Source organism: Phyllosticta capitalensis (assembly GCF_038381095.1).
Source record: "Phyllosticta capitalensis strain CBS 128856 chromosome Unknown BKA78scaffold_9, whole genome shotgun sequence".
Lineage (NCBI taxonomy): Eukaryota > Fungi > Ascomycota > Dothideomycetes > Botryosphaeriales > Phyllostictaceae > Phyllosticta > Phyllosticta capitalensis.
In genome coordinates this window covers 361,174-378,024 of record NW_027117447.1, presented here as the reverse complement: position 1 = coordinate 378,024, position 16,851 = coordinate 361,174, and the positions used below count along the sequence as shown (strand labels likewise).

Below are 16,851 nucleotides of genomic sequence, written 5' to 3'. Positions count from 1 at the left end.
CAAGGAGACTACTTCACCTCTCCTCGCCCTCGACCCGACGCCCCGCCGCGTTCGTCCATCCCAATTTCTCAGCCTCGGCCTGCCACACCAAATCTCCCCGAAACGCTCCGCTCGCTCACGCTGCCGCTCCTGCGTTCTGGCCGTCTCGGTTGCTGTGATAACCACCTACCACGCGCCGCGCCATAGTCTTTTTCCCAACTCGACCTTTGCCATGTCCGCCATGGTCGACTCGTATGCCCAGTTTGGGCGCCTCCCCCACAGGAAACCTCTGCCGCAGTCCGGCCTGCAGCCCTTGACACAAATCCACGACGACCCGCGTCAAGTCCGCAACCGCACTCCCTCCGCAACCTCTCCTCAACAGCCTTTTGCGTATCAATCCCCCCAATACCACCCCCAAATGGCCCAGTACAATACCACCACTACCACCACCCGCCGCACCCTCTCCAATGCCACCACCTCGACCTCTTCGACCAACACCTCGACCGGAAACAGCGCAACCAGGCGGAATTCCGATCTGCGCCGCTCGTCGTCTGGCCGATCCACCGGCAGCCAGACCTCGTCCAGTTATGTCGCCCTGATGCGCAGGCAAAAGGCTACCGTGTGGTGCGACAGGGCACAGTACGAAGATCCCCGCTTGATCGCCCAGCAGCGCGCCGCCAAGATGCGTGCCACCATGGAGGTTGTTGGCGGTAACCAGCCGCCGACTCGCACTTCCACTTCCTCCTCGGGTGTTGCTTCTGGAGTCCGCGCCAAGATACGGCATCACGGCGCCCCCAAGGCTTCCCTCTACAACCCCACCAGTCTGGCCAGCGGCGGAGTTCCAATGCGCCTCAGCGCGAGCGAGGTCGACGAAGGCGACAGCGACAACGACAGCAATAACAACAACTACCACTTCCGTAGTGGCAGCGGGCGAAGTTCGCTGGGTTCAGGACGCCGCATCCACTCATACATGGGGCCGTCAGTCGCGCGGATCAGCACGAGTAGCACACCACCAAGCGCACAGGGAAGCAGTCCGACAGAAACCGTAGCAGAAGAGCCGGAACTGCCTAGCGACTACGCAGCCTTTGGCCGCTCTGGCGACAGCAGTGGCTCCGAGCTGGCCGAGCCGCTGGCGGCTGGAGGTTCGGACGACCTGCGAAGACGAGGCAGCGTCGACGACAGAACCATGACCATGAGCGGTGCTGTCCGGTTATTCGTCGCCAATCCAGACAATGACAGCGATTGATGGCGTGTTGCTGGTTGAGCGAGCGAACAAACCCAGAATCATAGAGACACAGATGGCGGGAGGATTTTTACCGGGGACTCCAAAAGCAAAGATACCCCTTTGACAGTAACTTGAGCGATGTTGCATCGAATTTTCACACTTTCCCTCTTTTTGTTTTCCAACAAGTCACCTATCGGCATCTTTCCTTTCGCATCGGCGCTCTCTTCGGGCTGTCTACTTTGGCGTCATGTAGCTCTTGGGTAAACGCAAGGATTTCAGCCACCCTTCTTCCTTTTCTCTCTCGGCTTCTCCTATTGTCCATCAATGTATACGGAAACGCGTCCAGTCCACCAACCAACAATCTCCTACACCTATACGTCTCTCGAGTCTCCTCCACCCACCTATTTGCCTCGTCCCTGTAGTCTCTGGGAGGCAGCGATTTTCCTTTAGCCTCGTCTTTCTTTCCCCTTTGCTTGCTAGCGATGTTCCAATCTTTGTTTAGCCGTCTAGGACTTTCCTTGTCATACTTTTGGGCCTTGAAGCGGATGGACGAACGTGTCAAACGCGGGGGCCCCAACGGCAGCAGCGTTTCAAGCTACGAGCAAGGAACGCGGCACACCACCAACCACCTACCACCAACACCTCGAATAACTACAACTGCTCCTGCTACTACAACAGCGGACAACTACATCTCTTGACTGGTGCGAGAGATGGATCTAATGGGAATTGATACCCGTGCTGCACCACCTGCTCTCACAAGTCTTCCTCGTGTCTCTTCTATTTTTGTAAATGTGACGGTCGTCCATATGTGGTTCACTAATCCTCCACTTAACCAGGTACGGGCACGCAGCACGCTGTTTGCCATCTGCCAGCTCACCTCACGCGACAGTTGCGTAGTTGGGTGGTAGGTGGTTGGTAGCTACAAGGACGCTACGTACCTAGCTCTTAGTCGCCCGAAGACGAGTACGTCACGTCACAGACCATCCCAGCAGCAGCAGCAGCAGCAGCAGTAGGGTGCCCTTGGATGGCCAAGCAAGACCCGCGACTCTGACCAGGAGTAGCTTTTTCCCCTTGGCTGCAGGGCACGCAGCATCTTCTCAAACAAAGGCCTCATCCTCACCCAACCTCCACACTCTCTGCCCCTCAATCAATCGCACACGTACTCCCGGACCCAAACAGGTCGCTCGCGCACTCGCTCGGTAGCTTGCCCAGTCGAGCTGACATAGCACACCTAGCGCAGGGCCCTTGGCATCATCATTATCACTGGCAGTGAGGCTCGCCAAGGGGCTGGCTCCATGACGTACCCGTCGTCCGCTGCCACTGCCCGTTTGGTATTTTCCCTCCATCGCGGTCTCATGCCATGTACCACATCATCATCAGCATCTCTGTTCGTTTTTTTTTTTTTTTTTTTTCCCATTTTCCCATGCCCAGGGTACGAGCGCTCCAGCGGCGCGCGGCTGTCAGTGGTGCGTACGTTCCTAGGTGGTGTCACTTCGCGTCGCCGCCGCTGGCTCGCTTCGTCTCCGTACAGAGGTGTCAGACCGAAGGTTCCGTTCGGCTCGCGGTTGCTTTTGGCTCCCGAGTGGGCGGCACCACCCACCTCACCTCCGGCTCGCGCACCTCTCCTCTCCTTTTGGCTCCCCGTCATCCGTCGCCTCTCGCTTGTGCTGCTTTCTTTGGTTGGTTGGTCGCTGGGAACTTGCTTAGTCACTCACAATTGACTACCTCTTGGATACAGATACTGGCCGTACCCTGCCCGTATTCACGCGCGTTTCTGCCCGCTCCTATCCTACATACCCTGCCGCTACAAGTGCCTGCGCGAGGCCGGCCGACCTCCTGAGACGTCTGATGCACACATGGACGTCGGCATCGCGCCAGCCATGTAGAGTGATGAAATGGCTTGCCCATCGCCATCTCGCGCTGCGGGCGTGCGGGCGGCTGGCTGCGCATTACTACTGTACAGGGCACAGTTAATTAGGAGAATTGTCGTTGTGCGTGGAGGTTTTACCCTGCTGATTGAGAGCGAGCGAGCGAGCGAGCAGGGCAACGAATGGACGGGGGTAGGTATGTAGGTAGGTAGGTAGGGGGACGGAGGGCCTGATTGACGTCAATGGTACTACGCGACAACATCATCATCATCGACGACTACGACAACGGACGGGCCCGTACCTGTTTTTTTTGTGTTGTTGCCAGTTGCGATTATTCTGGAAGCGAGATATGGGCTGGCTGCTGGCTCATGGTTATGATTGCGTTGGGCGGTCGTGTTTCTCTGCCAACAACACAACCAACCTACAACATCCTGCCTTGCCCCGAGGTTCCCTACCGTGCTTCCGTCCCTCCCGCGGCGCTCCGTGCCGTACCGCGAGCGTCGGCCGGCACGCAGCGACTGAGGGAGGGCTGGAAGAAAGATGGCAACGTCGCCCTGCCTGCCTCTCTTTGCGCCGACAGAGACGGATGGGCTGGCCGACGCGCCGGCCGGTGAGGCCGACGTACGTGGTGTTGTGCGCGGGGGAAAGGCAAGGTGCGCGACGCGACGCGACGGGTTTGTGGCACCGACTCAAGTACTCCCATGGCCAACCTGCCCTCAGGTTGTGTTGTGTTGTGTTTGGCTGGCAGAGTACAGAGGTAGGTGGATGTGGTGTTTCGAAACGACATGTGCTTTATGTGACCATGTATGTATTCGGCAAGGGAATAAAATAATGGGGACGGTGGAGACATTGCTTGCGGTTGTACCAGGCTTATGCTCAGAGAGCTCTCTGTACAAATCACGGCGACATATGGCCCACGGAGAGTCGCAGGTGATATGTCAACTCTGGGGAAGGGTGCTCGAATGCTCCCTGTAGTCATATCCTCAGACTTGGCCTTTTCGCAAGTAAATCTTAAGGGTCCAAAATTTGAAGTCGAGATATATGCATATAGGGAGTGATCAAAAACCTTGACACCGAAAGACTTGGGCGTTTGAGCTTGTAAAAGCATGGCGCCAGGGAGCATCCAAGCACCTTGCACCACCTTAGAGTTGTCAATTCTTTCGTGGGCCTGCTGCTGGGTACCTAGGTGAGGTCTGGAGGAAGGGCAACAAACATTGACATGTCAACATGTATTGTACATCCAACGCTCGACCCACTCGCTCCTCGCCCAGCTGGCGCGTTGGACCGCCAACATCAAAGATCCCTTGAGTTGGATGCGCAGCAAGCGCAGGGTCTCATTCTCCTCTCTGTCGGCAGTCGCGGGTCTTGTCCATTCCCCCACATTCATGCTGTCCACCGTTCGAGGTTCGATTCGACAGCAGATTTTCATCCATCGAGCCATGTCTGCATGAACGCGACAACTTCTCCACCGTCTCATCTCACCTCCCACGGGCCACCCACCCGGCCTCGCCGCTGCCCGCTGGCAGCAGATGGAGACTTTCTTGCTGGAGCCTTGAAAAAGAAGGAGGAGGGAGTATCGACGCGTCAGTTTCTGTGTGGGGACAGTGAACGTGCGCTTTTACCACGAAATAAACCCCGCGCTCCCTTCTGCAGCTCACCTACGCTTGTCTGGGCTGGGCTCTGTTTCGTTCTCCATGCTTAGCCACCGCGATGGCGATCCGAGAATCCGAGAGCGAGTTGTAGCTGTTGTTGGACTGGACTGGACTCTCAACTGGACCCTTGGCTGCCTGCTGCACGCGCACGAGCGGCGTTGGCTGTCAACCACATGCTACATATGTAGACATGTCGATCTCTAACCCCAAAAATCCTCCGGTGGTCCATCCTTGTATGCGGTTGAGACTGCGTTGCTACTGCTGCTGCTGCTGCTGCGCCTTGAGACAATCTGCAGCCCCCATCACATTTCACATCTTGAGTACATGCCCTTTCTCCGCATACAGCGGGCATTTGTCCCACAGCAAATGCACGGGCTTGGACGAGGGCACGGTATAATGGAAGACCCTTTGTTTCTCCAGATCAGCAGTTGACATTGCTCGCTCCTTGAAGTTTTTGTGTTGTTGTCGTTGCTGCTTCACAGCGTGGACAGGGACATTGACATTGTCGACGACGACGACACGCGGCCGTGGAGTGTCTTTGCTCAGCTAGAACTTTCTCCTCCCCTTCTCTGCTCTTCTCCACACCTCACGATCCACGACGACAAAATCCAGAAGCGGCGGCGCACAGGCAACCCGCCAACGAACCATCCTCACAACCTCAGTTTCCCCATCCGGCCGGGCAAGCAGACGGCGACCAACCCAAACACGCCCAGGTGCCTCGTCTCGACGCTCTTCCGGCTTTCCTCCATTGCCCGCCCTGGGACCCCTGCCACGCGCTCGAGAGTCTGCTTCAGCTGCGCAAGGTTCCGTTTGGTTGATTCTTCGCTGCTTCAGCTCAGCTCTGCTCTGCTCTTCAACTCGACGCTTGGTGGCATGCACCCAATTGCATGCAGCGCAGCGCAGCTCAGCTTCATGTCCGTCGTTGGTTGTCCCCTGCTACCAATTGTCCTTCCGTCTCCACAAGCGCGCCTGCTGCTGCTGCAGCTGCAAAGCATAAAACGCAAAGAAAACGCCAAACGCAAAATCGCAACGGGCAAGCAACTGAAGCCGTGAGCGAAAATCCGCCCAAACCGGCAAAGTCTGAGAGATCCCAAAAAAAGTGTTTCATGCCCGCCCAGACTTCTTGTTCCCCCTCTTTCCTCCTCCGCGGATGATGAGAAAGTTACTTTGGTACTTCCATGATGCCTCCGCCGCTCTCTGCACCCATCGAGCTTCTGGTTAGTAGTAGTGTTGCCTGCAGACTACCCCAAAAAGCCAAGCCCAAGCCAGACCAGACCGGCCGGGGCTGGGCATCATCGACGCAAGGCCATCTGAAACAAAACGTGCGTATGCGAATCGAGTCGCGCGTCCCTTTCTCCCCCTCTTGCATGGCTTCTTCGCTCGCTGGATGGCTAGCTGCACGCGGAGAGGCGGCGGGCAGCGAGTAGCGAGCCCAGCAGGCAAACAGCCTGACCCGGGACGGCCGCCGCGGGCAAGCAAGCGCGGGGAGCATCCGCTTTGGGCAGGCTCGACGCGGTTTAGCGCCGGGCCGATCCCGGGTGCGGTTCGGGTGTTGAGCAGCTAGCTAGCAAGTTCCTTAGGCTGCCGAGCCGAGGAGGAGGAAGGACTTGCCGGGCATTTCGTTTGATATCTCGCATTTGGGAGTGATGGTGTTGATAGAGCGAAGGGGAGTGAATGGGTGCAGATGCTGCAACTGACGGTACTGTAGCTGGCCACCGAATTCCACAGACAGAGACGCTCTGCTTGGCGCCTCTCCTACTGCCCAGACTAGCGCACCGCCGGGCTTTGCAAGGTTGTTTTCCTGTCCACTCCAGTCCATCCGGCTGCTGGGCAATGAAAAACTGGCACGGTCAACAGCCCGGAAGCCACAAAGAAAAGTCGCCGTCCACCGTTCGTTGTCTCTCAATTATTCAATTCGCGCATCTCGGATCCAGCCAGCCTCTCTCGGCTCTACCCGGCGGGCGGCGGGGCGCATCATCTCCCCAAAAAACCGTCCTATCGACATTCTGGCCCCTTCGGCCGCCGTCCATCTCATCTGCGCAATCTCAGTCTGCGGCTCTGCGCGACCTTCCATGGCGTGACGATGGAAGGGCGTGGATGCCGCCAGCGCACACGTTGGGGGCGCTGCGCGAGGCAGGAGGCAGGCTGGTGCCTGCTTTGCCATTTCCTCTTCTGCGTCGATGCTGAGTCGAAGGATGGATGATGGATGGGAGGGCAGGCAAAATAATAACGAGCCTGCTCCTGTTGGTCGACTTTGACTGACCAGAAGCAGATGGAAAAAGGGACGTCGTGGGCCTGGCGTGGCTGTTGGCGACTGGCGCCGAACCGGGGAGAAAAGACGCCAACCCATGCAAGCATCCGTCTGCCTGCGCGATGATGCCAAACCAAATCCCCATCATCAAGCGCATGCCAGATGTCAGATGCCGAAGAGGCGAACGACGTGGAAGGGGATGAGATGCCCGTGTCTCAGACGGGCGTCGATCGGGATCGCAATCGCATCGCATCGCCGCGTTTCTTTCGCTTGCTTACCTCGTGTCGCATCATTTGCTAATCGGCATCGGCGCCAAAACTCGATGTGCGGAAGGATCGAAAAGTTTGAGCAGAGCCGCTCCCGCTGTCGATGCCGATGAGCCGCTTGCTATGTGTTCATCATTCAGCCTACTTTACTTTTTGGTACAGTAGCTTAATTCTGGCGAGTGCTAATTATTGCAGGGACGCGCGGTACGTGCTGCTCGTTGTTGTCGGCGTCTGCTCTGGTGTTGGTTGAAGCTGGCTAGGAGTGCCTGTGAAGTTACGCTGCCCTCTGAGAAGTGCAGCGAGTGAGTGCGTCTGGTTCCCCGTCTTCTTCGGCTGACAGAGGCACAGTAGGTGACGAAAGAAATTCACCCTAAGCTTTACTTCGAGTCATCGCGCACTTAGATGCAAGCACTTGAATGCTCCTTGCGACTATTCACTGAGAGAAAAATTCTCTCCATGTTGGAGACATCAAGCGCTTGAAGACTCCTTGTCTCTACGTGTGCTGACTTGGCGATAAAGATTCTTGGATTAGGTAGCAATTTCTTTCATCGCCCACTGTCGAGGTAATGCTGGATGGGTGTTGGGGCAATCAACTGCGCGCCTCTCTGTCTGCCTAGCAGACTTTCCTGTGTCTCTTCAAGCAACCTCACCTCTACCCTCCCTGTCCACAGAGTATCATCACTTCATCACATCCTACCTCATAAAGCGCTATCAGCACCCTCACCATCACGCCAGCCGTCGTTGCCCTGACCCTTCGCGCCCGCAAAAGCGCCGACACTACCTCTCCGAGGCTGGTGGCCTGCCCAGCAGCTGAGGTGTAGCGCGTCCGCCTTTCATGCGGTGCGGAGGACGTGCGTGCTCGCGGTGCGGTTCGGATCATGTCCGGTGGACACCTAACACCTTTGCCTGAGCACTGCGCTGCTGTGGGCGGGAGTGCGGGATGCCGTAAAGCAGGGACATGATTCCGTAGAGAAGGGGAGGGAAGGCTGGGGTGGGCAAGGGGGTGAGGGTACTGTTAGATGGGTGAGTAGGGCAGGGCCGGCTCTAGTAATCGGCTCAGCTACCATGGACGTGCGAGTCGTGAGCCGTGATGGACCGGAGCCGCGTGGTGTGGTGTTGGGAATGAGCACGCCCTGGAGACGCCGTCCGTGGCACGCACCCATTCGACCCTACACACTTGTCCAAATCCCTTCTCTTGGGGGGTTCACTTCACCTCTGTCGTTCTACTCTCCCACCATGATAGGAAGGATGCTTCTTTCGGCGCGCGCAGACGCACGGGAAAGCAATGGTGCAACACTGACAAGAACCAGCGACGCCGTCAACAGATGGATGGCCTCGGGCATGACGATTGACGCCGCGTACGCTGCGGTACCCTGTCTGCCAAACATAAGGTGCGGCGGTCTTGCGGGCACCAACAAACAATGATGCGACAGCCAGCCAGCTCACCACGCTAGCCCGCCCATTGTTTCGTTTTGTTTCGGAGAATGTTGAAACAAGAGGGGATGGGGCAGAGAGGTTGGGCTGAATACATAGGGCTCTACGGTGCGGCTGTGCGGCTCCGCTTGCTTGCGAGATGATGCATGTTTGGCGCAATCGGACGGGGCTGGAGACAGGCGTGGGCATTGAGATGCTGGCGTCTTCGGCTACCCGAACCATCTACCCATCTTTGATAGCGCAGGGGTGTGGTCCCCACGTGTAGAGGAAATGAATGGGTTCGTGTCGAGATTTGTTGACAGTATTGTGATAGAACAGTGACATGAGGGAGAGAGGACTGCACAATGGAAGGAAAGAGCAAGAAGAGACCATGAAATGGATGCTACGAGAACCACGGCCGTTCTCTCAACACCACAATCAGGGCCGAATCGCAAGAAGCGAGCAGAGGGCGTGGCGCCACAACCGGCCGCCATCTTCCTCTACATCGATTCATCCACCAACGAGCCGTACCGAGAAGCGCCAGCGCCAGTGTTGCATCCAGGGGAAGACAAAGTGACAAAAATTTGAAGCCCTGTTCTGCAAACATCGCCCATGACGTTTTCGACAGCATCACAGCACAGAAGAAACGGAATTGCGATTGCGACGACAATGACGATAGACGATCAAGGAAGGGTGAGGTAGTAGTTAGGACCTGATAAGATGGAACCAGGACAAGGTCCCTGCAGTAGGAGAGGAAAGGGAAGAAAGGGCATGGAAACTTGAACTGCCTGTGCTATAATTATACGGAAAAGTAGAGCAGAATGACCTACCGCTGGGTGCTTGCCTGCCTCGTAGCCATCATTCCATTGGACAATGGATGCCAGAGGGCACGGAAAAATGCAGACCAGGCGGGCAGTAGGGCAGTGCAGTGACTGTGGCAGGGAAAGAAGTGTGGAGGGAAAAAGGGAAAAAGGGCATGTTGTTTGGATGTGGTGAGGCGTCCAGCTCGGGCAGGCAAAACAGCAGAGCGTGGGGACGTGGATGGACACGGGAACCTGGTTGGTTGGGTGGGCTGGTGGGTTCCGTTGTGGATTGGTGGATATGTTGTGGGTGGTGGATGGTCCAACAACAAGGTACATGGCTTGAATGATTTTTTGCGTCCTGTTGAACATCAATGAGGAAATGCTGTGCGCGCGCGCAGACTGGCCAAGCTGTTGAAATGGCAAGGGAGATGAGGGATACGAGTACGGAGGAGGATGTACAGAGTGCTACTCGTGGCATGTATCGTTTTTTTGCTGGGCGGTGCTTGAGGTGAGATTGAAGGGTCTGGTGATAGACATGAAGCGTCAAACAAACAACGGGGTTTTCGGTGAAAGGGATAGGGAGACGATACTCGACCGACTCAAACTGAATTCGACCGAGTCAACGGATTGCAGATGCCGTTCATCCAGCAGACGGCAATTCGACTGCCCGCCTCCATCCAACCCATCGTCAGTCAGCCAGAAGCGCATACGGGCAGCCAAGCAACCAAGCACGCGCCTCGTGTCCTTGGCCAGGACCCTCCAACCGAAGCGGGAAAGGGTGCTGACAGAGTGAGACAGGTGGGCGACGAAACAGGCAGTCAGCATGCACGTCAATCATTCAGGCTGTCCATGGCATGCCATCCGTCCGTATATCAGCGGACGGGGAGGGGCACGAGCGGTTGGTTCGGTTGCAGCCTGCGGGGATTTTTTTGTTTTTTGCTTCTCTCCTTCTTCGACAGGACCGAGATCGTCGTCGTGGCCAGCTTGATTGGCTGGCGGGTGACGACGGCGGCGGCTGCGGCTGCGTGGGCGGACTCGATAGATTGGTAGATATACGGCATACTTCGGTGCCGGGCGGACGGTATCGCCTGTTTGGCGCTTGCTTGGCCCGTCGCTGTCCACTGGATTGGTTGCAGAGTGCGGATGCGGCGTGGAGAGGCATGTAAGATAGGGTTTGTTGGTGTTGTTGATGTCGTAGAAGGTCATGAGGATGGTGTGTGAGGGGCACGGCAGATGTGCCAGAGCCGCAGAGCTGTTGTGCTGCATGGCCGATAATGTACATGGATGATGTGGTGAGACCTGGTGAGAGCCATTGTGTAATCAATCAATTCCTCGGCTTGAAGGCGATATCAACAAGCCTTCCCGTCTCCATCTCTAGATAGAACATGCAGTCAAGCCTCCCTCGACCATTTTCGATATTCCCGTAGCAGATAAAGCCTTGTTGTGCTTGTATAACGAACTCTATCACCACATCTCGTACCCACCCGCTTGAGACATGCCTGTTCTTGCATGCACCATCTTAGCCGAGCGAGCAGCTCCACGTCTTGTCCGCATGTCCATGTGGTGAGGAGAAGGAGGGCAAGCAATTTACAAGGAAATGCCTCGGGTCGAGCCGAACACTCGTCTCCAGAGCGCTGCACCCGCGCTTCGCGACGCGTCAACAACGGCTGCTCTCCCATCCGAATGCAAGTACTTTTCAAGGAAGCGAGGTTGAACGTGGAACCGCATCTCCATGCTTCGTGTCCCCACGCTGCAGAATGTCCGTTGCCCACCTACACTCGGCAAACCACATGCTCAACGAGTTGCGTTCGCTCCTCGCCGACATCGCCGACGCCATCACCAAAACCACCAATGCAACCCATGTGCTTCGTTGATTCGACTCTCTAGTGCCAAACGCGCAATCGGGTCGCTGCCGTGACTGCCGTCTCCCTTGACAAGTTGGTGTTCATGCCCGTCGACCAAAAAATTTCAATGCCACTATTTTGATGCTCAAGTTGCGGAACGCAGGGCACGCATGTCTGGGAAAAAGACGGCGCTAACGCACGACCCGTGGACCCCAAAGATCTGCCTTCTGTAGGCGGCCTTGCCTTGCTTCTCAAGGGCAGGACGACATTTTCTTCCTCACCTCCAGCAGCAGCAGTACCGCCGTGGCACCGCATGGCATCGCAACAAGAATCAATGCGCCTACAAGGCCCGCCGTTTGCCTGAGGGTACAGGGGACTTGGCGCGCCGAGTGCCGGGCGAAATAGATTAAAAGATTCACCGGCTGATGGAGCTGTAGAAGCTTGCTGGGATAAAGCAAGGCACTCGCGCTGGTTGTGGTCAGGTTTTTTTTCTTGCTTCGACTTGATCGGTCTTGGCGTGGTGGTTGGTGCCCTGTTGACGGGTAGGGCACCGGATGCAGAATTTGGTGTAGGGCAGCCCACCACGGCAAGTTGTGAAATCTGATGTCATTGGTTGGAATTTTGCCATCACGGTAACATCATAGGACGCCATTTTTGAATTGTTGTCGGATTTTTTGCTTTTTTGCTTGTCATTCGCCGGCAAACAAGCGCTGAAGGTCAAGGGGGTGGCCGTCAATGGTTCAATGGGTCCAAAACGGTAGTTCAAGGGTTGTGAGAAACTGGGGGTTACAGCCGGGCATGTGGCACACTCGATGCCTTCTTCTTCCAGGACGCTTACCTGACAGGTCTCCGGACATGTTGCTGGAACGCATTGATAGCCGCCCTTGTTATCTCTGCCGGATGACTGTCTTCCCGTCATCCCTCAAGTCACAACATCTTCTTGCCTGCCGGGCAGCAGAGGGGCATCGTGCCGATCGGCATCGCCGTTGCCCGTGGTCTCATCTTGCCCTTCTGTTTACTGGTCGGCTTAGCCGAGTTGGTGGTCGTACGAGTGGTTCAGTGCTCAGGTTGCGCGGACGTCGACGATGCAGCTAAGCGATTCAATCAAAAGACCGTCTAGGTGCATGCGGAGGCCAGGGATGTTGATGGGGCGCAGTGGGTTTGCTTGCGGCGCTTTGTGGTGTTGCAGCAGGCCACTGAAGCGGTCTACGCAAGTGACAGCGCGACGCGTCTCGCGAACCAAGGTGGTGGTTAAGTTTGGAAATATTCCCAATGCGGCAGCGCCAAGCTGTGTACCAAAGCGATTCTCTGGAACTTGTCTTTCTGGGGGTTTCAGATCGCATGTAGTGTGCCTCTCAACTGTGATCTTGTCGAGTCTGGCTATGCCTTGCTCATACTGTGCTGCCCCAGTTCCGTGATGGAGTGGAAGATACCGACACCACTTCCCCACCACATTTGCCCCACAATCCTCTTCATGCGGGCGACGAAATCGGGTCTCGGATGTCAACGGTCAAACTCGCTTGGTGTTTGCGAGGCGAGCGGCGTAGCTGGGCTGAGTTTGAGATCCTTGCGCGCTGGAGAACAATCCATTGTTGTTGCCGCGGAGAGTTATGGCGGGCATGGTTCAGAAGTTGGGAAGTGGTGAAACTTCGGCCAGGAGATGATTCTGCTTTCGTTCTTCTCCACCAAACACATCTTTTTCGTTCTTGCACCAGGAACCAGTCACCAGCTTGACACTTGTCACTTGTCACTGTGAATTTTGCGTATCTCGCAGTTGGCCATGGCGTAGATCGTGGAGGCCAAAAGTCGACAACCAATCGCTAATGCGTCCCGGATGAGTCGGAGCAAATCAGCGTCCAGAGACGGACGCGTTGAGAATCCATGGCGCGAATAATTCACCTAGCGGTCATCCGAGCAACGTACGCTCTGGTCGGTGCGTCCTTTCTCTGCCTCTGCCCGGGCATGTCTGCGATGCCTCCCTGTCGTCGAATTTTTGCACCTTTGGTCGGCCTTGGATAACATGCCGAAGAGAAGGCCGACGATTGTGTCTTGTTGAAGTCACACAGCTTGCCTGACCCGAAGCAAAAAGGGAGATCGACGTTGGGTTGTGGATTTCCACCAGCCGCCTAGGAATGACGTCAAAGTCTTGCAATTCAACACCACCAGGAAAAAGAGGCGGGCACTGATACCATGGCACAGTCGGCAGTCCAGAGAGGGCAACCAAGGCCAAAGTGGCAGTCAATGTTTTCTGGCCCCTCGGGTCCATCCATTCGATCAGTCAAGTGGAGAAGCACTAGCGGACCACAGACAGACCCTGAGAGATTACTGTGACTTCGCCATCACACGAGATGACTGCTGCTCGTATTCCTTCCTACCCAGCCAGATGGATGCGGACGCGGATACTACTCTGCCACGATACGGGACTCTGCTAAGCTAGGTGCCGCCGACCCGTCAGCCCAGGTCGACAAAGCAAAAGATGGCCAGGAGCAGGGGGAAAGAAGGCTTATTCGCGAGTTAAACGCCGCTGACTGCCCCGGGGGCCCGGAACCAACGATGCTTCGCTTAGCCCTGTTCCTGTCATGGCTGCGTCAAAACGAACATCGCAACAGCGTCATGAGATGATGAGACGACGACGACGATGGAAGAAATGATGCAGCGACGCGACTTAAAGGCCGACGCCAGGGACGCCAGCATGACTCGCCTATCGATAAGGAATTTTAGGGCGCGCAAAGTGAGGCGGCAGGCGGGAGTGTGGCCGTGTCTTGTGGCCGCAGAGCCCCTGCCAAGCGCCCACTCGACGCTGCCTCCAGCGCGTCCCACTCAATCTCGCACTGCCAGAGCGCTTCGGAATCAATTCATTGAACGCTCGAGCTCCGGATCTCGCTGCCGTACGAGCATCGCCATCACAGCATGGCGCGCACCACGGCTGTCAACGGCCACGCCAATTCGCACGATGAGAAAGGCGCCAACGGCGCCATAGCCGCCAATTCGACCGCCGGAAGTAAGACGGACTACAGTCGATGGCGCCTCCTCGATGAGAATGGCAGGCAGACATGGCAGTACCTGGAAACCGACGACCAAGTCGAAAAGTGGCCTCAAACGGTGGCTGATAGGTACCACTTGGGCTTGCCTACGGTACGTCATAGACGCCATATTCAGGACCAAGATTGGTAGACTGACAATGTCCAGGGTCTTCCTGATCTACCACCCGCAAAGACTCCAATCCAAGCCGTCGAAAACGGTCTTACGTTCTTCAAGGAATTGCAACTTCCATCTGGACAATGGGCGTGCGAGTATGGAGGACCTATGTTTCTGCTCCCCGGACTGGCCGTCACTTGGTACGTGACTGAGACGGAGGTTCCAGAAGCATACAAGACGGAGATCAAGAACTATCTTCTTGCGCGCCAAAACCCCGTCGATGGCGGCTGGGGCCTTCACATCGAGGGCGAAAGCTCGGTATTCGGTACCGCAATGAACTACACAGTCATGAGGCTCCTTGGAATGGATGCGGAAGATCCTAGAATGATCAAGGCGAGAGGCACACTGCACAAAATGGGTGGTGCGACGCATGCGCCACACTGGGCCAAGTGGTGGCTTGCGGTGTTGGGTGTCGCTAAATGGGATATCGTCAACCCGGTGCCTCCTGAGCTTTGGTAAGACCCCAGATTGAGATGTTGGACAATGGCTGACCGGCAAAGGCTTCTGCCAGACTGGGTTCCTATTCATCCCTGGCGCTGGTGGATCCACATGCGCCAGGTGTATTTGCCTATGGGTTTCGTATACTCCAAGAAGTGGTCCTACAAGCTCACTCCCTTGACCGAGTCGCTTCAAAAAGAGCTCTTTGTTGAGGAATACGAGAGCATCAATTGGAACGGCCATAGGAATAGCATCGCGCCCCAGGACAACTACCACCCAAAGACCTGGATTCTCAACACCATCAACTGGATACTCGTGTACATCTGGATCCCATTCCTGAGATTTGATTGGTTGATCAAACGCGCAGAGGAGTGGGCCTACCAACTCATCAAGTTCGAGGACGAGAACACCAACTACGCCTGTCTTGCGCCTGCAAACGCTCCTATGAACCTGATCTGCGCCTACATCGAGGAAGGACCTGATAGCTTCGCCGTGAAAAAACATCGCGAGAAGCTGGCTGACTACTTGTGGGTCAAAAATGAGGGCATGTTGATGAATGGTACCAACGGCGTGCAAATCTGGGACACTTCATTTCTGATCCAAGCTGCTGTGTCGGCTGGCGTACAAAACGACGCAAGGTGGAAGCCTATGCTCACGAAAGCTTTGGATTTCTTGGAGAAGCAGCAAATGGTCGAAAATCCTCCTCACTATGAAGTCGCGTACCGGCAAGCCTCCAAGGGCGCCTGGGCGTTCAGCACCCGGGAGCAAGGATATACCGTCTCCGACTGCACGGCCGAAGGTCTCAAATCGGTCTTGCTCCTTCAATCTTTCTCGAGCTACCCAGACCTCGTCTCTGACGAGCGCTTGAGGTGGTCTGCTGACCTTCTACTTACCATGCAAAACCCATCAGGCGGCTGCGCGTCGTATGAGCCAACTCGTGGCTCTACGAAACTCGAATGGCTCAATGCCGCCGAAGTCTTCGATCGTATCATGGTCGAATATGATTATCCTGAGTGCACCACCGCGGTCGTGACGGCTCTTTGCGCGTTCCGCAAGCAGTTCCCCAAGTACCGACGTGCCGAGATTGATGCTTTCATTGAGCGTGCTGTCGGCTACATTCGGCGGGCCCAGCGTGAAGATGGTTCGTGGTATGGAAGCTGGGGCATCTGTTTCACTTATGCAGGCATGTTCGCGCTCGAGTCACTCCGCAGCGTCGGTGAGACGTACGAAAATTCGGAGCGCGTCCGTCGGGCTTGCCATTTCTTTGTCGAACGACAGATGGAGGACGGCGGCTGGGGTGAGAGCTACAAGAGCTGCGAGGATCTCGTCTGGCGCAACCACGAACGGAGCCAAGTGGTCCAGACGGCATGGGTCTGCATTGGCTTGATGGAGGCAGAGTTTCCTGATAAAACTGTCATTGCCAAGGCACTCAAGATGATAATGAGCCGGCAGCAGGCCAATGGCGAATGGCTACAAGAGGCCATTGAGGGTGTCTTCAACAATTCTTGGTGAGTTGTATCTCCACTAATGCCAGCTGTCAAGCGGGTACTGACATGAGACAGCATGATTTCGTACCCGAATTACAAATTCATCTTTCCGATGAAGGCTCTCGGCATGTACGCACGCAAGTACGGCGACGAGACCCTTCTCTAGACGAACGTAACGAACAGCATCTGGCTTGGTAGATGGGCATTGCATTGCATCTAACGATACGGTCAACTTCTTTTCTAATATCTCAACTTGTACACATAGAACTGGACTTTGTAATCACCATAGCATCCTGAAAACGGCCTCCCGGAAGATGGTACAGAAGAGCAACCGAGATTCAAAAGGATTATGGTCCTTTATACATTCCTATCGACCAGAGCGTTCACCTCGATAATCGAGATTGTCATGAATCGGACGCCTTGACTC

At 55.9% G+C, this 16,851-nt stretch overlaps 4 protein-coding genes across 4 annotated transcripts; all 4 read left to right on the top strand.

The window, feature by feature from the left end:
• Positions 1 to 211: 211 nt before the first annotated feature.
• BKA78DRAFT_298112 (uncharacterized protein) lies at positions 212 to 1,225 on the top strand (the record flags this gene model as incomplete). Its single annotated transcript, XM_066886865.1, has 1 exon — positions 212 to 1,225. The coding sequence occupies one exon, from the start codon at positions 212 to 214 to the stop codon at positions 1,223 to 1,225; it is 1,014 nt and encodes a 337-aa protein (XP_066740990.1).
• A 2,998-nt stretch (positions 1,226 to 4,223) lies between these two features.
• Positions 4,224 to 4,895, top strand: BKA78DRAFT_321434 (uncharacterized protein). The gene has a single exon (XM_066889024.1). It carries the CDS (start codon positions 4,292 to 4,294, stop codon positions 4,772 to 4,774), a length of 483 nt encoding a protein of 160 aa, XP_066740989.1. The 5' UTR covers positions 4,224 to 4,291; the 3' UTR covers positions 4,775 to 4,895.
• Positions 4,896 to 6,304: 1,409 nt separating this feature from the next.
• Positions 6,305 to 6,992, top strand: BKA78DRAFT_183626 (uncharacterized protein). Its single transcript, XM_066883452.1, has one exon. The coding sequence runs from the start codon at positions 6,399 to 6,401 to the stop codon at positions 6,909 to 6,911; it is 513 nt and encodes a 170-aa protein (XP_066740988.1). The 5' UTR covers positions 6,305 to 6,398; the 3' UTR covers positions 6,912 to 6,992.
• Positions 6,993 to 14,211: 7,219 nt separating this feature from the next.
• Positions 14,212 to 16,590, top strand: BKA78DRAFT_255574 (terpenoid cyclases/protein prenyltransferase alpha-alpha toroid; the record flags this gene model as incomplete). The annotated part of the gene is made up of 4 exons (XM_066885007.1): positions 14,212 to 14,436; positions 14,491 to 14,954; positions 15,000 to 16,445; positions 16,500 to 16,590. 4 exons carry the CDS (start codon positions 14,212 to 14,214, stop codon positions 16,588 to 16,590), a joined length of 2,226 nt encoding a protein of 741 aa, XP_066740987.1.
• Between the last annotated feature and the right edge of the window lie 261 nt (positions 16,591 to 16,851).